Source organism: Scardinius erythrophthalmus (assembly GCF_964197995.2).
Source record: "Scardinius erythrophthalmus genome assembly, chromosome: 1".
NCBI lineage: Eukaryota > Metazoa > Chordata > Actinopteri > Cypriniformes > Leuciscidae > Scardinius > Scardinius erythrophthalmus.
In genome coordinates, this window is record NC_138221.1 from 67,757,931 (window position 1) to 67,780,346 (window position 22,416).

At 37.6% G+C, this 22,416-nt stretch overlaps 1 protein-coding gene across 1 annotated transcript in view; it reads left to right on the top strand.

The window, feature by feature from the left end:
• The first annotated feature begins 3,257 nt into the window (after positions 1–3,257).
• Positions 3,258–22,416, top strand: part of LOC308687924 (uncharacterized protein) — a 57,007-nt gene continuing 37,848 nt past the window's right edge. Inside the window, exons 1-5 of the mRNA XM_081360744.1 lie at positions 3,258–3,472; positions 3,975–4,779; positions 14,646–14,756; positions 17,216–19,156; positions 19,295–19,468. Of these exons, the coding sequence (XP_081216870.1) occupies positions 4,028–4,779; positions 14,646–14,756; positions 17,216–19,156; positions 19,295–19,468 (2,978 nt within the window). The 5' untranslated portion in view covers positions 3,258–3,472; positions 3,975–4,027. The remainder of the gene's footprint in view (positions 3,473–3,974; positions 4,780–14,645; positions 14,757–17,215; positions 19,157–19,294; positions 19,469–22,416) is intronic.

Here is a 22,416-nt window from a genome sequence, read left to right on the forward strand (position 1 = left end):
TTCAAATTCACCTCATTTACAAATATTACATAGAACATCCGTTCTGGTGATTTATTATTTCATAAACAGAAAACACAGCAGATTATCAGAGATCAGCATTAAATCTCTTTCATCTGTAAAGTGCATCAAAGCTGAAGAAACTCAACATGTACAAATGAAAACTGAACCCCTGTGTATCTTTTGGTCATTTGATTTCCTGTTTGGAATAACGAGAATTAAAAACCAGCTCGTTTATTCGTTTTTTAGTTTAGTTTAAAGAACGACAAATGAGATTTTGGCTCTATTTTTCATTTTTCGTTAGTGGTTTACAAATTGGTTTATGGGTTCGAAGAGCTAGCTAGCAAACCCAGTGTTATTTGTATTCAGGAGACATGGTTGAGACCAAATTTAGATTTTAGACTAGACAGATGAATGCAGTGCAGGAGTTAAAGAAAGAAGTAAAGCTTTAAGGATTTTAAGAAGAACTCATAATTTTCAGAATTTAATTAAATATGAGCAAATGCAAGCAAAGGTAAGGAAAATTATACGGAATGCAAAAAGACAAAGTTGGCAGAAGTTTTGTAATAAAATAGGCAGATCAACACCTGTGGGAGAGGTATGAGACATGATTAAAAGTCCAAAGCTCAAATAATCTATCTGAGGAGGGAAAGAGAGGAAGGGAATCAACAAAATCAGTTTATTCTGGAAGGATTGAGAGGCGGAAGGAAACTAATAGTACAAGGGATGCACTGTTCACTATGGAAGAAATGAAGAGGGCAATAGCAAGAGCTGGAATAACATCTCCTGGAAAGGAGGAAATCTGCTACATAATGTTAAAACATTTGGGTGTTTTGCGTCTATAAAACTGTTAGGCTTTTATAATGAAGTTTGGGTAAAAGGAAAGTTACCTATTGGATGGAAAGAGTCAGTGATTATTCCTATTAGGAAACCTGGGAAAGGACCCATCAAATCCAAAGAATTATCAGCCAATAGCATTGACCTCACATATAGGAAAGATAATGGAAAGAATGATTACAGAGAGAATATCACTTTATTTGGAAAGTAGAGGAATTATATCGCCTCATCAGAGTGGTTTCAGGAGAGGAAGAGGAGCTATGGACCCCATTATATGTTTGGAAACAGATGTTAAGAAAGCTCAGGTTAATAAGGAGTCAGTGATGGCAGTCTTCTTTGATGTTGAAGAGGCATATGACATGGTTTGGAAAGAGGGGTTAATGATCAAACTTGATATGATAGGAATAACAGGTAGAATTTATAATTGGATTAAAGATTTTTTATTTGATAGATTTATTCAAGTCAGAATTGGGAAAGTTTTATCTGGAAGATATATGGTAGAAAATGGCACACCCCAGGGCCGCGTCATAAGTCCAATACTCTTTTCAATTATGATAAATGATGTATTTTCTCGAGTTCATGGAGACATTGGGATGTTCATTGTTTGCTGATGACGGGGCGTTGTGGAAACGGGGAAGGAATATAAATCAAATCACAGGAAAAATACAAGAGGCGATTAAAGTAGTAGAAAAATGGTCATATTCATGGGATTCAGGTTTTAACAAAAACAATAATGACAAAAAACAATTACTCGTCACTCAGAAAAGAGGCATTGATACAGAAATAAAGATGTATGGACAAACTATTGAACAGGTTAAAGGTTTTTAGTTTCTGGGTGTGTGGTTTGATGCAAAATTAACATGGAATGAACATATTGAAAAGACTGACACTGAGTGTAAGAAGATTTTAAATGTGATGAGATGTCTAAGAGGATCAGAATGGGGAGCGAGTAGAGTTGCCATGAAAAGTGTTTATATAGCACTGATGAGATCAGTGTTAGACTATGGAAGTATTGTTTATGACTCGGCAGCAGAAACTTTGTTGAAGAAGTTGGATGTGATACAGGCTCAAGCTTTGAGACTTTGTTGTGGTGCTTTTAAAACGACTCCTGTATCTGCTCTTCAGGTAGAAGTGGGTGAAATGCCATTACAAATCAGACGAAAGCAGTTAATGATGAACTACTGGGTGAATCTTCAAGGTCATTCAGGAGACCGTCATCCAACAGTAAAGGCACTCTTTCCGTGCTGGGAAAAGGAAAGGTCTAAACGGAAGTGTTTTGCATGGAATAGTGACAAAGAAGCTTGAGAAATGATTTTAAGTCAGAAAAGATATATTCCAACAGTAGCATTATCAATAACTCCAGCTTGGTTGTTTCCTGCAGTTCTCATAGATTTTGATATGTTAGAGTTAATGAAAGAATCTGGAAACATTGTAGCTGTTGTTGAAGATAGACTACAAACTGTATATCAAGCATTTGTCCCAGTATATACGGATGGATCTAAAGATCCTAATACGGGAAGAACAGGTTTTGCTTTCAGTTTTCCATCCTTAAACATTTCTGTTAATAGGAGAACATCAGATCATTTATCAGTACACACAGTAGAGATGATGGCAATAGCAACAGCACTACAGTGGACAGAAGAGACTCAAATCAAAAAGGTTATACTGTACAGATTCATGTTCGCCATTAAAGTCATTGAAATCATTCACATCTCACAGTCGACAGGATATAGTAAATGAGATATGTGAAAGTCTGGATTTATTTAAGTATATGAGCATTATGATAATATTTATGTGGATAACGGCTCATAGAGGGATAAAAGATAAAGAAAAGGTTGATAGTTTAGCAAAACAGGCTTTGGAAAATGAGGAGGTCATGAATATTTCACTTAGTAAATATGAAGCAAAAGCAGTAATTAAAGCATATACCACGAAAGAGTGGCAACATAAATGGGATACAGTAAATACAGGACGTCATCTTTATGAATTACAATGAGAAGTAGGAGTAGTGAGGATAACTAAAAGAAGCACCAAAGAGGAAAATATTTTAACAAGATTAAGGGTTGGACATACTATGCTGAATAAAACCTTCAAAATAATAAATAAACATCCAACAGGATTATGTGAGCATTGTGGAGTAGAGGAATCAGTAGATCATGTTATTTGTGTTTGTCAAAAGTATACTAATGAACGAGAAAGAATGAAAAATGAACTTAGAAAGATGGGAATGGATGAATTAAAGCTTAAAAATATAATTACTTATGGACTAGAGAGTTTATTTCTTTATCTCAAGAGAACAGAGCTGATTAAGGGAATTTAGAGGGGTTTTTTTTTAATGAAATGGGTAAATTCTGGTCCACACTCCAATACAGTAGGTGGAGATAATGCACCTTAATGTTGGTGCTACCCGCCATAAAATCGAAGAAGAAGAAGAAGAAGAAGAAGAAGAAGCTACTGCTGGATGTTTACTCGTCTCACAGTGAAACCGAAAGCAGTCGATGACTGTAAAGACGCCATTTCGGAAGATAGAAAATCAACAGTCACTTCAAATGTGACTTCAAAACTTTTCATACCTGTAATATCAATAGAGTATTTGCGTCTCAACAGACCTTATGACGAACTCAAACTCAAACACACGGTAAAGTGGAAAGTTGCTTTTGTAATATCTAGTCCTACTTCACAACACGTCAACTGTAACACATGGCCGAAAATGGTTAAACTTGCACCTGCTTTTGCCTTTAACAGGAGAATATTAGTTTAATGTTGAAATCCTCGGTTGACTTTAAATGTATTTCTTTATTTTTTATAATATTATAATGTGTGTTCAGTGACGCAGTAAGACTGGGGAAAGAAAGTGTGGCCGTAGGATAAACACAATAACATCATATTTGCTTAATGCGAGACGACTAAACGGATTGTGAAAAACACCTGCTAGAGTTCAGCAGTGTCATTAAAGTGAGGGTGAATCCAGTGTTTAACGAGGCTGCTGTGAAAGTGTGGCCCACATGTTGCTCTACAAACACACACTATTAACTGGAGAAAAACTGTTGACATTAAGTTAAAATTAATTAAATGCCACTTAAATAAAATGTGTCAAAATTCAATTGTGTTTTGTGCATGTTTTCTGTGTCCACATACAGGCCTTTACATCAAGTCTCACATCAAGGAGGAAGAGGAGAAACATACCTGTAAAATGAGTGTGTGTGAGGAGAGAGAGGAGGAGGCGTCTGTTCACACTCAGAGAGCAGCATCTCCAGTATCCAGCTGTGTGTCCATGAAGAGTAACCACTCCATGCTTGATCCCCCTATGTTCAGCAACGGACCGTCTCCAGTATCCAGCTGTGTGTCCATGAAGAGTAACAACTCCATGCTTGATCCCCCTATGTTCAGCAACGGACCATCTTCAGGATTCAGCTGTGTGTCCATGAAGAGTAACAACTCCATGCTTGATCCCCCTATGTTCAGCAACGGACCGTCTTCAGGATCCAGCTGTGTGTCCATGAAGAGTAACAACTCCATGCTTGATCCCCCTATGTTCAGCAACGGACCATCTTCAGGATTCAGCTGTGTGTCCATGAAGAGTAACAACTCCATGCTTGATCCCCCTATGTTCAGCAACGGACCGTCTTCAGGATCCAGCTGTGTGTCCATGAAGAGTAACAACTCCATGCTTGATCCCCCTATGTTCAGCAACGGACCGTCTTCAGGATTCAGCTGTGTGTCCATGAAGAGTAACAACTCCATGCATGATCCCCCTATGTTCAGCAACGGACCGTCTTCAGGATTCAGCTGTGTGTCCATGAAGAGTAACAACTCCATGCTTGATCCCCCTATGTTCAGCAACGGACCGTCTTCAGGATCCAGCTGTGTGTCCATGAAGAGTAACAACTCCATGCATGATCCCCCTATGTTCAGTAATGAACCTGCTGTGACCTTTAACCCTGTGTGAGTATCATGAAGTTCAGGGCTGGTCCAGATTCTGCTGGCGCTTATTATATTATATTATATTATATTATATTATATTATGTTAATCACCCCTAAAAACTAGGCTACAAGTGTGTGTATGTCTGCACAAATAGTTGTTAAAGGGTAAAAAGGCTATATGAAATATGTATCTAAATTTAATATATTTATATATGATAGTCTTGGAATCCAGATAACTAGTTAGCCTCATTCGCCTCTTACCTGGCGATCCTATTCATATCCAAACTTGAATGGATGCTGAACTTAAAGGGATACTTCAGGATTTAGCATTAAACTTTGTATTAGTAGAAAACCTGTAGTATTTTCGAATTACCATGCTTTCCACCCTCATATCCCCCTGAGACGAGAGATTTATGTAATTTTTGTCTGGAAAAAATCCTCCGATGCCGCAAAGATCGTCTTTTTGCGTCATCGGAGGATTTTTTGGCCAGAGGCTAAAGACTACAGCCAGTAGTAGGGGATGTCCCACATGTGTTCAACCCGCCCAAAGAGGGTGGGATCTCACTCACAGAATGTACACACAGTGTCAGCCGTCTTTCTTTGGAAGCTAAGCTAGCAAGCTCTTGTTCTGTGGAGAAAGCTGAGTAGTAGGAGAAAGCTGAGTAGTAGGAGAAAGCTGAGTAGTAGGAGAAAGCTGAGTAGTAGGAGAAAGCTGAGTAGTAGGAGAAAGCTGAGTAGTAGGAGAAAGCTGAGTAGTAGGAGAAAGCTGAGTAGTAGGAGAAAGCTGAGTAGTAGGGGTTACCATACTCTTTTTCCCGGACATGCCCGGCCGTCGAGATCGTCCAAAATGTCTGGGATTCGGCTTTTGCTTTCTGCAGTCGCCATTCATTGTTTACATGCACACCTTTTGTTTCAATATAATTGAATTCATTCCGATTGGTGAATCTGAATGTAGTGTTTACATGAACGCTAAACAAGTGATCGGTTGATGTGCGTTTTTAAAATTCCCGCTCCTCCGTGAGAGATACGAGACCGGTGTGTCTCACAGGTGTCGCTCATCGGTAATCACGCCATCGTCCTCGCACCGTTCTCCCGCGGCCCTCAACCTCCTCCTGCTCGCCACAGTAAACATGATGAATGGCGACTGTAGAACGCAAAAGCCGAATCCTGGACATTTTGGGCGATCTCGAAAATCCCGGACAGACTCGTCACGGAGACTCACTAGTAGCCTAGCCTTGTTGTTTTAAACTGCACTCTCTTACCGGTAGGCGTGTTCTCGTAGGGCAGCGAAGCAAGTGCATTCTGGGAGTTGTTGTCTTTCATCCACATAAGCCAAAAATACATTTTCTGGCTTTTCTCAGTCTAGAAGGCTCCAAATTCAAAAATAATTTCACGTTTCTTCTACATAAATGACCTATTTTAAATACACATTCATCTTTCCAGAGGTGAAGTATCCCTTTAATGTGCAGCTTTACATTTATTTTTATTTTCTATTACTATAAAACCTGTGCCTGGGCACCTAAAACTGCAAGTCAAAGTGGTAAATCCAACCAAGTTGTCTTTCAAATTTGTCTCAAACTATTAATATGCTCTGGGAGTTTTAGGCGCAGTATCCAATATGGCCGCTAGATGACATTCAAACTCCATTTGGTGATTTAAAAACTTGAAGGGTTTTAATTTCATGAATGCTTTGGACCACTGGCCTCTTTTGATAAAAGACACGTAGGGTTTTATTGCTGAAGTGGAAGCAAGCAACAACAGAAGTAAAAATAAAGTTTTACACAGAAATTGTGTAAAAAATGTAAATAAAATGAAAAAGTTTCCACTAGTGCTCCGTTCCAGTTAAAATATTCTAAAGTAGCTCCTCAAAATATATAATAAACATCAATGACTCACACACATTGTAGTTATGATTCTTACTTCTATATTGTTTCCAGGGCTGGACTGGCCATCGGGCATACCGGGCATTTTCCCGGTGGGATGACGTGCTTTTTGGGCCGATACATCTCATACTCATACATAATTTTTATTATTATTATTATTTTTTTTTTTTTTAACGGCCCATAAAATTTGTACATCGGCGGCCCATTCGTTTTGTTTTGTTTTGCTTAATTGGCGGCGCTGGGTTTTTTGCCGGTGGTCAAAAAAAGTCAGCGTTAGTTTTTTTTTCTGACAGACCAGCCCATGAAACACGTAGATCAGCGGCCCATTCGTTCTTTTCTTGATTGACACTGGGCTGGCCCAATCACAACTTTAAACGAGTGAGCGAGCGTGCAGCAGTGTCAGTGTGTATCTGTCAAAATAGCCAGCGAGATGGAGAAGAAACGCAAGGAATGTGCAGAGAAATAGCGTGAAACAATAGAAACAGGCCCTTAAAGTCCTTTCAAAACACTTAACGTTAGGCCATGTCATGAGTGTAGGAAGTTACCCATAACCTAGTTACAGATTATTTCCACATCTGCATAGTTGATGATTACCGCAATTCACTAGAAATTTAATGAGAGGCGTTTGTAAACCATGTTTTCCGTCAAAATAAAAGCTTGATGCAGTTTGCGTCAAAATAAAAGATCATGTGCTTATCTCTTTCAAGTATAGAAATTGGTACAAAACTAATTATGAAAGTTTCCTTTATTTTTTTAGTGCATTTGTTTTACAAAATATGGTTATTACTGTATTACTGTAACTAAAAGAGGTTTGAATTTTTCTTTGTTTAATTTGCACACTGAATATGGGTTGGGGCTTTTAATTTTGAACTCTCAAAGTGCACCAGATTGATGAATTTAACATTAAAATGCACAAAATTTTCTAACGGGGGGCATGCCCCCAAACCCCCCTAGAAGGACCGAGATACCCCCACCATAGTTTTACCAAAATTCCTGTGAGAAACACTTGTATTGCTATGCCAATGCAGCTTATAGCTTGTTTTAGGATTCACCACTGTGGAGTATAGTTCAACTGTATTAATAAATGTCAAATTTTTACTTATTTCATCTGTTAACTCTCACTTGTTCCTATACTCACTCATTACATGGCATTAGTGGTTTTAATGAATAGGAGTTGGTATGCATATAATTAAGGGCGTGCAAAGATGGGTGGTATTTATGATCATAGTGGGCCGGTCTGGGCCAAAATGCTCGGGCCGATTTTTTGTCCCAGTCCAGCCCTGGTTGTTTCTTCTTTGCTTCACTTCACCAGTGTGTTTGTGAGTTTATTGACCGTTTTAAAAAAGTAGACATAAATAAATAAACTATAACTGACAAAAGGCATCAACTTTGAAAGTCAATTTATAGCAATGAATTGACTAATTCACCATTAATAAATGAGTTAATTTGCAAAAACTGATAAACGGCATGTTAAAAAACTGATTGCTGTGTTATCCTCCACATATAGCACATTCTGAATCAAAAGCCCTATTTGGAGAGTAGAGTAGATGGAGTAAAGTAATAATAACCACAGGACGTCTGTAATTAGAGATGCATCTCTATCTGTAATATTAATGGCCAATTTGCACGGGATAAGATATCTTAGTAAAACTAGCAGAAAAGGGAGGAGTAACTCGATTTACACACCGCCGTCCCCCTCCTGTCGTGTCCTCATGTGCGCTGCTTCCTGATATCACGTGCGCAAACAACCTATCTTTTTATATATATATATATATATATATATATATATATATATATATATATATATATATATATATATATAACAGTTATGTCCGGTCGAACGATGTATTAAGTAACTTCAGATTGGATTGTGTTGGTCATAGGCACTTACCTAACGCTGAAAGATGTTTCGTGCCTCTAACAAGTGCTTTCGATCTTCTCTCTGATCTGAATGGTGTGGAAAAACTTGAGTTTTGCCAGACTTGTCCCAGCGTCTAGAACGCAACTGAATGCTTTTTCAAGCGTTTCCATACTTGAAAAATCACGGAAAACTACTTTTAAACAGGAAATGATGAAATATTTACGTATATATTTACAGCGGGTCTATTCACACGGGATTAGTATTACCTGAGGTAATTTTTCCGGGCCTTTTTCCTTTGAATGAGACATTAAACCGAGGTCCTGACTCTCTGTGGTCATTAAAAATCCCAGTACGTTCTTCATGAAAAAACTGAACAACGTAACACATGCAGCCTGCACTAGAAGTTTGGGCCCCTAAACTTTTATGTATAAAAACTGTATTTATAATGCCACATATCTTTCTGATGCACTCAGAGCCAGAATATTCTACTTTTACTATTGTTGGGAGTTACAGTAAACAATACATTTATACGAGTAACTGAACGTTCCACTTTGTCTTGTTTTTCTTCACATTAAAATGTGAAAAGATCAGAATAGACTGTTGAAAGGAAGGTCTTGCTGGAGACTCAAAGATTAGCTTTGTGGTTGGGAGACTGAAGATCTTTACATTCGGCTCTAATTTTCCCTCCTTGAGTTGGGCTTTGTGTGTGATGGTGCAACTTGTTTGGGTGAACACTGAGCTCTAAAGATGCCTGAGAAATGAGTCATGTACAGTTAATGCCTGATTACTCTGATGGAGAGGAAATGACAAATGGGGAGAGATCTACTGCTCAAAAATCAGCTAAAATCGCTCTAAATCATATCAGGAATAAGAAAGCTGGCTTGAGAGCAACAGTGGGGATTTTAGAGGTTTTAAATAAATACCATAGGGGTGTAACCCCGGCATCCTGGCCAAATTTGCCCTTTGGCCTCTGTCCATCATGGCCTCCTAATCATCCCCATATGGGTAGTTGACGTGACGTGGCTTTTTCACCGTCACAGAAGATAAAAATATATTTATTTCACATTTTCATCATTTAGAATACTGTAAATGGTTAAACATTTTCGTGTTTTACATGAATTTGTTGTTTTAATTCCAGAGTTATTTTTTATTTTTTTACAACTTTGAGCCAAATCTCAAAATCGTCCTATGGTGTGACGGTAGACAACATTATTTCATAAATACTAACTTTTATAAATAAAGAAAATAATGTTTAAAAATCTTAATGAACACTCCTGGCATAATTGTGCAAGTGTCTATATCACTAAGTGGCCATCACTTTTCCTATACATACATTTCTAAAAGTGTAGGAATTTTAGAAAGTTTGTCACAGAAAAAAATGTCCTTTGGTGTTATGCAATAACCTGATATTAAGTTGGGTAATATCATGGACAACTACATTTAGTTGAAAGACCCCATTCAAGGTAATGTGACTGAAGACCCATATGAAGCCCATGAGCAGTGCACATGGTAAATATTTCACTCAGAATTGTTCAAATATTTAACTATGCTTTCAGACCACTTAAAGGCAGGGTAGGTAGGACTTTCTAAAAATAAAAGATCCAAATTTGTTAAAACTTTCTATATATATCAATACATAATTAAAATGTAAGTACTCTGAAAAAAAGAGTATAAAAATCAAGTGACTCTAGACCGTTTAATCTGTATTAAACACAGCTCATTATTTCGATTCGGGACGAATCAAAGGATTGGCTTAGGCGACTGTCACTCTCTCTCGCAACCATGGCAACCACCCTTTTGCCACGGGATCTGCCCACTTGCGCGCGCACGTTTGATTTGAGGAATTCGAGAGGCACGGAACCTAGGAATAGCAAAACAATGGCAGAGAAAGAGCAATCAAAATTCACATTACCGGCATGCAGTTAGTGAAGGCAAACAAGGCAAAAAAAGAAGACAGTACAAGAAAAGGTAATGAACAAAAAGTCTTTGGATAAAGAAAGAAATAAAACGCGTGTCAATATCGGCGTAGCTTTCCAACGACCACCCCGTCCTTGGCCTCTACTTCCTCGGACCCTAGTTGCACGCCACGGCCTCTTGCACGACCTCCTCTGCTTCGCCCTAAAATTATTTTTATTTTACAAAAGGACATTTTACAAACCTACATTTTGCGCATGTGCTCCTGCATGCACTTTTCCAGTCACAACACAGCAATCAAAGGAGGACGCGCTGAAAACTGAAATGCTGTTCTCTTTCTTCATAACTCGTGAGAAGGTTTGAGTTGCAAAGGAATTTGTGACTGTTTCACCTGTTCAACCACATCAAAGTTTCGTAATGAGTAAGTCCGTGCTTTTTCTCTTTTTGTTCTGTGCTGAAGGGCTGCTGTGCCTTGGTGAAACGGTGTTTGTACGTGAAGAGCTCTTTTCCAAAACGCCATAAACCTAAAAAGCTGCCTCAAAGAACCAGCAAAAGTAATGATTATGAATGTGTAAAATATTGCAATAAGACATTTTAATTGTTTATTAATTTCTGTGTCGGCTGCAAAGATGAAGTTGACGATATTTGACTCGCGATCTTCGCAGTAGGCTAGTGAACGCATGCACCGGAGAAATGCACATTTATTAGGCTACATAGTTTTATTTTGTTTTGGATGGTTTTGTTTAGAACCAGATTTCTGTAAATATATTCCACATTTTTTAGGCCTGTGAGGCGAGGCTACGGTTCGGTTCACGATGATATAATCTCCAGTTCAAGCACCTTATGTTGTGATTGATAGCCTATATTTACTTTATGTATTTAATCCAGGAATGAAAATATTAATGAATTAATGAAAAAAAAAAATATTAAAATTAAGATACAATTAATCCAAAACGAAATTCGTTTTAAAGAAAGGCTTTGTGCTTTCTGTTTTGAGATCTCTGTTAAAGTTTGAAAGTCTTAGTGCAGCTTTCAGAGCGCTCGCGTCCATAATGGAGAACTGTCAAGTAATATTGTTTTTTCCTCATAAATGCAAACACGAAAAATAAAAGACAAAAACTTTTTTAAAAAGACAAACCATAAATTTAGAAAAAAAAGAAAAAAAAGATGGATTTATAGCGTTTTGGGGGAAAAAATGAATGGATTTATACCGTTTTGAAAATGTTTTTTTTTTTACTTTGAATTTATCATCAACAATATTGTTGTTTGATTTAATAATCACTGTTGCAAGAAGTGCCTAGTTAAGTTTTGTAAGTGGAAAAAGTAGGGGCTGCCACAGATTCTGTTTAGTTAGCTCCTTTATTGTTTTTTTCTATAGCCTAGAATAATATAGGTCAAATGCAGCAAGTCAAAAGACCAACTGGACCTTCTTTGCCAGTTTGCTCACATTTCTTTGAAGGATGGCAAAAATATCGCCTGAATATCGATATCTAGATATTGGAAAAAAATATCGAGATATTCATTTTTGTCAATATCTCCCACCCCTACATGCAGAACACCATACTGTATATGTTATGAATCTTACACGAAATTCATCTTCATCACAATGTAACTGATGGTAATGTAAAAAAGTGTATCAATGCAACCTGTTTTTAGCTTGTATAACTAGCTCGTTAGCGAATCAAAAAATATATATTTTAAATTTACCAATATCAATATGCTAGCTTGATAGTGAGTACTAAAATACATCTTATTTGTTTATATTCATAAGCAATTAGCGTTAGATTTTTTTATTACATGTGATTCTGACATGATGTCACTACATGCACTGTGCTCCTTCCTCTCTGCTTGTCTCAGGTAAATAATGCTCTTCAGCTCAGCGGTTGGAGTCGCGCGTTCATGTGTTTTGGGGGCGTGGCTTTGGAAGGAGCCCAGAAGGGAGGGGGTGGAGTGAATGGAAATAATGAACTGTCTTTAAAACAGTCGTGAGAGGTCTACAGACACTCGATTTTTATACTTTCTTTTTCAGAGTACTTACATTTTAATTATGTATTGATATGTACATAAAGTTTAAACAAATTTGAAAAATAAGTTTTTTAGACCATTCCTACCTACCCTGCCTTTAAGTTGTTAACTTTTTTTGTCCTTTGGTGTGACACCCCTAAATTTCATTTTTTAATTCAAATTTGTATTTTTAACAGCAGGACTATGTGATATTACACAAATGTATCATGCCAATTGCTAATGACAGTTCAGCTAGTATTAGCATGGTTATTAACTGCCACAAAAGCTCAAATGTCCTTTGGTGTGACAGGAAATGTCATAGGAAATGTCCTTTGGTGTGACACTTTAGCCTGTCACACCATAGGACACAGATGTCACACAATAGGACAATAGGACAAGATCTCCTTAAAAAGCTATTAAAACAAATAGATAAAGTTTGTTAACATACTTTTCATTCTTTTTTGACCAGTTTTGATGATTTTAAATCCAATAATTACTTACATTTTAATGTTTATTGCTGTTTTTTGGAGACTACATTATTGATGGATCTATAAGTATCAAAGTTACTTATGGTGTGCTATGTTTTGCACAGTTTATATTGTTGAAAAATAAAAACAAATGTCCTCCTTTATAATTATTACAATAAACACTATATATTCTAACTCTTTTTTTTATGCAATGACTATCTTTGTCCTTTGGTGTGACGTTTTGTCCTATGGTGTGACAAACATGTAACAACAGAAAAATATACTTATTTTAAAATATCTTTTTAAAAAAAGAGTCAAGTTTGGCATTAGGGGAGTTACAATAATATCTCCTCTTAGATAGGTACAATTTCAAACAGTTTTGTAAGGTTGGCAAAAAGTTTTATTGACACTCGTAGGGAAAAGTTTCTCAAGTTCATCTATTCATGGTGAAAATTATTCTAATTAGTACTTTAATGTAAAATAAATATCACTTTAAGAAAATAATGTTTTAATAATGTGAACAATTCTGTCTCAAGTATTTTTTTTATGTTATTTAATATAATTTCTTAGTTCTTTTTAAATGTCACACCATAGGACACATTTACAGTACTGTTGAGTGAAACCGTGAAAAAAATATGTGAAGTCATTGACAAAATGAGTGACCACTACTATTTTCTGAAACTGCAGTTTTTATACTCCATAAATATATGTATTTTTTTCTTAAAAAGTTATGTTTTCCAAAAAAAGTACTTTTTCTTGGCCATTTGTCAACTACCCATATACTGATTGGCTTCATCACTGTCTCCTCTCCACCAGTAAGCTGGTGTGTGGTGGGCGTTCTGGCACAATATGGCTGCCGTCGCATCATCCAGGTGATGCTGCACATTGGTGGTGGTTGAGGAGATTCCCCCCTTCCATATGTGAAGCGCTTTGAGTTCCTAGAAAAGCACTATATAAATGTAACAAATTATTATTATTATATAATCTTTACTCACATTGTCTGTAATGATTACTGAGATTCACATTCGGACGGGACTAAAATCACAGAGAAGCTCTGGTAATTATTACTTTACCCCACCTCTCCATGTTAAACTAGTCCTGTCCGAATAGGGCTTTAAACATGTTTTTGTCACAAAAGCCGGTATTGTCCATGATTCTCAAGGCATCGCAAGTTCACGTTTTAGCAGAAACCGACAAGCACTCTTGTTGTTTGTGAACACAACCCGATAAGTCCGCTTTAGCGAATCAGCGCACAGTATTCAGGTCAGGTGACAAGGCTGCTAGTCATTTTCTCAGCTTTTTGCTCAGAATGTTGCTTTCTTCATGACAGTTACCCACTGTAACGGGTGCGCAAGGATAAGGCCAGGGCCAATCCAAATGCTTAAACAGATTTAATAACAAAAGGCAAACATAAACAATCCAGACCCGAGATCAAGGCATGTTATAAACCAGGAACATATGAAAACCCCAGGTAAACTACACTACTAACAATGACTCATACAAACTAACTGAAAAGCAAATGGTCTGTTCTTTCTTCTGATATATTGCATCAGTTTGTTATTCATACAACAAAATATTCAGTGGGCCATGAAATCTTTGTGAAAATGATCAAAAACGCACATTATACCCCATTTCCCCTACCATTAATAAAACATGTTTTCTCTCTAAAACTATGCATAACACACATACTGCTCTATATTGTTGCGCAAAAAATCTGCAGAGAAACTATTTAAAATATTTCTGTTTTTTTTTTCTCAGTCTCAACAACAGGAAGAGAAAGAGAGCAGCTTCTCCAGGATCCAACTGTGTGTCCATGAAGAGGCAAGAGCCCCCAAAATTCAGTGATGGAGCAGTGACCTTTGACCCTGTGTGAGTATCATCATGTAGGGTGAGAGACACATGGACACAGAATGCACAAAGGTTCAGAACTTTAACATGTATAACAAGTAACAAGTGGAATTCAAGATGCAAAGAAAGGAATCCTTTCACTTTGTTAAAGTGTCTTAAATAGTGTTTTCTTACGCTTCTGTCTGTCATTTCTCTTTTAGATCTCCATTTACACTGGAATTATTTTGTTACATGTGTTGCATCAGTGTTATATTGACAGTAGTGGTTGGGGAAAATCGATTTTGTTCAGTATCGCGATATTTTGCGCACACAATTATATCGATACAGTAGCGCAAAGTATTGCAATATTTAATAATAAAATTATCTGTTTTACTTTAGGGCTATAGGGCTGTGACGGTGGCAGTTTTTTTGGTAATGGACCAGCTACCGGCGGTGGGGGGGTTTTGAAATTGTGTAGTGTTTATTTGAGCAAAAAGTGTTTATTTGAGCAATTCCGTCAAAGATAAAACACACTAAAGAGTAAAGCATTGAAATAAATATCAGTAAATATTGGCAAATTAAATAATATAATAAAGTTAAATCTATAAAAAAAAAAAAAAGACGTGTGAGGCAACCTACCGCTCTGCGCTTTGAGAGGGATGTGGGACACGAGCAGGAAAGAGACCATCGACCTCTTTTCTGATATCTTCATGTTTTCTAGGCTACTTGTTGTATCCCCTTCGAAAATGGGTGAGACGTGAGTGAAGATTTGGGAAACAATTGAGATTCCATGCAGGGATGAGTCACGATTTTTGAATATTCGAGTAGTTTATTTAATTATAGAATATCGAATAGGCTGTGTGATTATTCTCTAAAATAAAATCTCCATGTTTTCGGTGCTGATGCGGTGGTGTTCATGTAACCGGAGGGTGATGCTCCCAATAACGCACATAACAGCTGTCACAAAGAACTGGCAAAAGTAATGATTATGAATGTGTCAAATATATAGCAAGGAGGCATTTTAATTGTTTATTAATAAACTAGTGTTTTCTGTGACAGTGTCGGCTGCAAAGATGAAGTTGACGATGCTGACTCGTCATCTTTGCAGTGAACGCGCCTAGAGAGAAATGAACACTTCATACGGAATAGCCTACATAGGCCTAAGCATAGAGTAGGCTAGTCGGGTTTCTTTTCGTTTTGAATTGTTTAGTTTAAAAGTAGACAATTCAAGCTTTCTATATGGAATAACTAATGGAATATTGTTAAATTCGCTGATAATCGGGTGACCAGATCGCAAACCAGAATTCAAAGCCGACAAGATTAAATTTATGGGCTCATGCACAACTCTCTCATTCGTCATGAATCCAAACGTTTCCATTGCTGCGATGCAACATTTAATTGCTATTATTTTTTGCATTGAATAATTGCTAACCTATTTTTTCTTTTGTAAACAAAACTTTGTGCTTCACTTGTGTCATAATATTCACGTAAAACAGCATTCACATACAAGAATAAGGTCTGTCCTGAATGTTTAAGGACAAAGTTTTTGCACTTCAGTTAATGTGTAGAAGATAATGTTCACAGAATTAAATGTGACATTTGAAGTGAGTTGAGAAGTCTTATTTTCCTCATTTTTTTGTAATGCCTTTGAATAATATGAGGGACATGAATCGCAATACATTGCAGAATCGAATTGCAATAGTTGCTGTATCGCAATATGTTAAGAATCGCAATAATATTGAATCGTGGCCCAAATATCGCAATATTATCGAATCGTCATATTTTTGCCAATTCCCACCCCTAATTGACAGTTATCTTTTAAATTAGTGATGCACTGAAATGATCAATCTTAATAAAAACTGAAACGAGAAAATTCTGGCTAGGAATAAATAAAATCAGTGGATCCCAATCTGGTTGTCGTGACGAATGGCTAAGGGTGCCAGAAAATCTCTGCTCATTTCAATATTTTTTATATCAATATATAAATGTAAGTTTTGTAAGGAAAATCTGATCGATCTGCCATAAATCAGCCAATAATAACTTCCTATGAATAGACTGATTATCTCTAAACTTGCCAATCATATGTTGATGACACTTTTAAAAATCAGGATTCATATCAGCTGATCAAGATAAAAGGAAATCTGTGATCAGTATCAAATCTGTGATTTTCTATTTCTAAAGGAAAGGTGGCAGGTTCTTTAGACATAAAATCTTCTCTGACTTTTCACATGCCTCACTTGTGGCAAAGGGGATTTTAATGTGCAACTAGGAAATGCAGTAACAAACTGAGTTTGCAGTCTCTGTCATCTGTCGCCATTTACATGTAAATTAATTTCATATAATCATATCACACCACAATAGATAGAAATTTGTCTGAAAGGGCAAACTCTTATTTCTACATGTTGTATGATTTTCATATTAAACATATTAAAATAATTGTTCTTTGTTCACAAATGTCTTTTCTGTTTGTTTTTGTGTCTCTCTGTTTTGTGTGTTTTCAGTGGTGGGAGAGCTGACCAGATCAGAGATGTGTCCTGTCAGACCAGCACATCCTCCTCCTGTCAGAAACACATCAGTCATCATGACACAGAAGCAGCCCTGCAGCTCGACTCTCACCAGCCAGTGCATGATGATCTGCAGAGAGTCAAAGACCAGCACAAAACCAGCATGAAGAACAAGTATGAGAGCTTATTTGAGGGAATCAAACTACAAGAGAATCAGACCCTCCTGAACAGGATTTACACACAGCTGTACATCATAGAGGGAGAGAGTGAAGGAGTGAATGAAGAACATGAGGTGCTACAGATGGAGAAAAGTTACAAGACCCTCCAAGACACTCCAATCAACTGCAATGACATCTTTGATCCTTCACCTGAACTAGGATATGAGGAGAAGAGAAGAGAGAAGAAAGACAAAATCAAGACTGTTCTTACTAAAGGCATCGCTGGAATTGGAAAAACCGTCTCTGTGCAGAAGTTCATTCTGGACTGGGCCGAGGGAAAAGCCAATCAGGATGTAGATTTCATATTTGTTCTTCCATTTAGAGAGCTGAACTTGATTAAAGATCATCAGTACAGTCTTCACAGACTTCTGATGGTCTTTCATCCTGAACTTCAAGATCTGGACTCAAAGATTTATGATGAATGTACAGTTGTGTTCATCTTTGATGGTCTGGATGAAAGCAGAATAACACTGATGTTTTCAGACAGTGAGAAAGTTTCTGATGTGACTGAGTCTTCATCAGTGGGTGTGTTGATGTCAAACCTCATGAAAGGAGATCTGCTTCCCTCTGCTCTCATCTGGATCACCACCAGACCAGCAGCAGCCAATCAGATCCCCTCAAAATACATAAACCGTGTGACAGAAATTCAGGGATTCAATGACCCTCAGAAGGAGGAATATTTCAGGAAGAGAATCAGTGATGAGGATCAAGCCAGCAGAATCATCTCACACATCAGAAGAGCAAGAAGCCTCCACATCATGTGTCACATACCCGTCTTCTGCTGGATCTCAGCCACTGTGCTTCAAAACATCCTGAAACAAGATCACAGTGCAGAAATCCCTCAAACTCTGACTGAAATGTACATACACTTCCTCCTCATTCAAACTAGTATGAGGAACCAGAAATATGAAGAGAGAGATCCAGAGAAACTCCTGCAGTCCAACAGAGGAGTGATTGTGAAACTTGCTGAACTGGCTTTCAATCAGCTGATGAAGGGCAATGTGATGTTCTATGAGGAGGACCTGATTGAAAGCGGCATAGACATCACTGACGCCTCAGTGTATTCTGGGATTTGCACTGAGATCTTTAGGGAGGAATCTGTTATTTATCACAGGAAGGTTTACAGCTTTGTACATCTCAGCTTTCAGGAGTTTTTTGCAGCACTGTATGTGTTTTTCTGTTATTTACACAAGAACAGTGAAGTTATGAAAATGTTTCTCACTGGAAAGTCCAGAACTCAGTCTGGAAATGTTCCTCTGGATGTGTTTCTGAAAGGAGCAATGAATAAAGCTTTGAAGAGTAAAAATGGACACCTGGATCTTCTCCTTCGATTCCTTCATGGCATCTCACTGGAGTCCAATCAGAGGCTCTTACAGGATCTGCTGATTCACACAGAGAACAACCCAGAGAGCATCAAGAAAATAATCCACAACCTCAAACGAGGTCAAAAAAACAATGTCAGCCCTGAAAGATGGATGAATCTGTCACATTGCTTGATTGAGATGAAGAATAATTCTATTGTTGAAGAAATGCAGGCATTTTTAAAATCTGGAACACACGACAAACGTCTTTCTCTTGCACAATGTTCAACTTTGGCAAACATGATCCTGATGTCAGAGGAGGTGATGGATGAGTTTGACCTTAAAAAGTACAAGATCATATCATCTAAAGAGGGTCGAAGCAGACTGTTACCTGCTCTGAGGAACTGCAGAAAAGCTCTGTGAGTGGAAAAAAAAAATGAACATAATATAGACTGAATTGAAATATGAACATAATACCCCCACAATGATAGATGAAGTTGGTCTTGACACCTGCATGCCTTTTAATCAAATATCCTTTGTTTGTTTTTTTTTTTCAGTTTGGCAGACTGTGATCTCACAGATCAGCACTGTGAAGTTGTGTCTTCAGTTCTACAGTCATCAAACTCCTCCCTGAGAGAGCTGGACCTGAGTAACAATCACCTGCAGGATTCAAGAGTGAAACTGCTCTGTATTGGACTGAGGAGTCCAAACTGTCAACTTAATTTTCTGAGGTTTGTGTTTACAACTAATTAAACACACTTTTAGTGCTTTTAAAACAAATTGCAATGGCATTTCAAGTACACTTGAAGTGTGCTAATGGCATCATTATAGTGCGCTCCAAATACAATAAAGAAATCTTTATAACTAATGGCCCAGCTTAAGAATTTGCATTTTACTGACATTTTATCTCTCCTATCATCAGTGAGAAAATGAGAACAGATATATGTACATTGAATGTAGGAACCACTACTGACTGGAATTGAACATGGGTCGCTGCGACACAAGCTCACTTGATTTACCAGTTGCGCCACCACGCATATATTCATCACGCATACTTGGGTTACTTTGTGTTATTCCTTTACTGTTACAAGTCCTACTATAAGCAAACCAATTTTTCCATCAATGACAGCACAATAAAGACGGCGAATTGCAGAGAAAATTCTCAATATAGGCGCAATAAGTGGTGTGTGAAAATAAATGCAAACTGTATAAAACATGAAAGTGCATTAAACTTGAAGCTGTTGAAGAAATAAAGCCAGCTGACAAAACATTAAATATCATCTGTAGAATGTTTTTCACTTTTATCTGACATGATCTTTCATTAATGCTGCAGGAGGCAATTACATTAACAGGCATAACATTAGTTTTATTCTTCTGCACACACTAAAACACAGACAAGTTCTGTTCATTCTGAAGAATGAGAATGTGCAGAACTGCTTGTGTTTCAGCGTGTGCAGATGAAATAAAACCATCCGTAACATTTCTCTGCGGTGTAAGGGAACTAGGATCAATATAACTCAAAGGGTGATTGAATTACAGTGAACAAGAACCGAATTAATATGCAAATGATTCAGAATTAATATTTAACACTTTGTAAACTATTTGTCCACCAATAAATTGAGATAAGGGTATTTTATCAATTCTGGACATTATCCAGTGGCCGATGGTAATAGTATCGTAAAATTATGATCACTGATTATGAGCAAGGTAACAAAATCTACAGTATAAGCCAGTAACTTGTAAGCACACGGCACAAGACACTTGTATATGTGTAAAATCAAACAAGACTTTATTGAACTACTCTAATACACACAAACTAATTTAATGAAAACACACAAACATTAATTCAAACAGTGACAAAAGAATGTGATGTTATTAGCGGAGTATGAACGGAGTCCCAAATGTCTAGCATTAGACACTAATTCTTGACCGCAACCTGAGAGAATCAATTCACTAGAAATTTAACCTTTGTTTGTTTGCTTAATAAGATTTGGACAAGTTCAGCAATAATTAGGAGGTTGTGTACTTGCGTTTAGATGCTCCTATGAGCGTTCCCTTCCGTGATGAAGTTGCTGGAGGGAATCACTTCACTCTGGACTTCAAGCAAGTTGGATTCTGTGCTTCTCCACTCTTCTTCCAGACACTTCCAAATTAAATGCAAAATTAACTTTCATCTGAAAAGAGGACTTTGGACCACTGAGCTACAGTCCAGTTCTTTTTCTCTTTAGATGCTTCTGACGTTGTCTCTGGTTCAGAAGTGGCTTGGTACTAGGAATGTGATAGTTGTAGCCCATTTCCTGAAGATGTCTGTGAGTGGTGGCTCTTGATGCACTGACTCGAGCTTCAGTCCACTCCTTGTGAAACTCTCCCAAGTTCTTGAATCGGCTTCGCTTGACAATCTTCTTAAGGCTGCTGTCATCCGTTTCTTGTGCACCTTTTCCTGCCCCACTTTTTCCTTACAGTTAACTTCCCATGAATATGCTTCAATACAGCGCTCTGCGAACAACTAGCCTTTTCAGAGATGACCTTTTGTGACTTACCCTCCTTGTCAATGATTGTCTTCTGGACAACTGTCAAGTCAGCAGACTTTTGATTGTGGTTGAGAGTAGGGTTGTGCCGATAGACGATAGTATCATGTATTGACGATAGTCAGCGATATCGTTGATGGCAGATGCCATTGATGATATCAATACGATAATTGTCTCGTTTTACCATGAATGTATTAAATTATTATTTTATTAAATTAATATTAGGAACTACAATTCATTTGCCTTGCCTAAATTCATAACATTACCACATAGCCTAACACTTGCGACATCACCGACACGCGCGTATGAGGACTCCTCTAAGAAAAAAATGACTTTTTAACCCTTTAGGCGCCAGAGGTTTTTTTCTAAACCGTTTGATTTTGACATCTTAATTTCAAAAGGCTATATCTTAAAAGTGATAAAAGATAGAGACTTTCTGTAAATTAGAGAAATATTAAGGATGACCCAAAGTTTATGTAGGGATTACATTTCCCCATCTAATTTGCATATTATGACGTCATATGGTGGCGGCGATCTTGGATTATAGAATTTTCATGAAAAGTCACATGTTTAAATGATAAAATGCAGCACTTCTTTCCCCCCAAAATGTCCCTCACCTTCTGTATGCTATATTGCACAATACTGAATGCTCAGGTAAATAGTAAGTAGTAAACAAACTGTGTAAATCATTACTAATAAATGGTAGAAACAAACTGCATGTAGCGGTTGGCCTTTTGCTGTAGAGATTTTCCATTTACTACATACAGTAGGCACTCTCATTCCATGTATGGGGCACATATATATTATTCATGACACACAAAGCCGGCATTCCCATCAGCTTGCGATAGACTATGCATAATAGCCCCTCTGCTGCGTGTCACACCGCCCCGTGTCACACACGAGCAGCGCGGGCGCGGCCAGATCTGCCTCACGCGCGCGCCGAGTGTGCACAGCTCGGACTACTGTCATTGTCATTGCGACTCCCCACCCTGCCTCCACGTTACCCCCTAACTGTCCTATGAATACTTCCACCTCGTCTAACATACCCGTCTCCACCACAATACTGTCGCCGCGATTGCGGAGAGGCACACGGTCAGAAGACAAAGCTGGCTAGCGCGGTAAAAATCGGTAAAAATCTCCCACCTCATTCC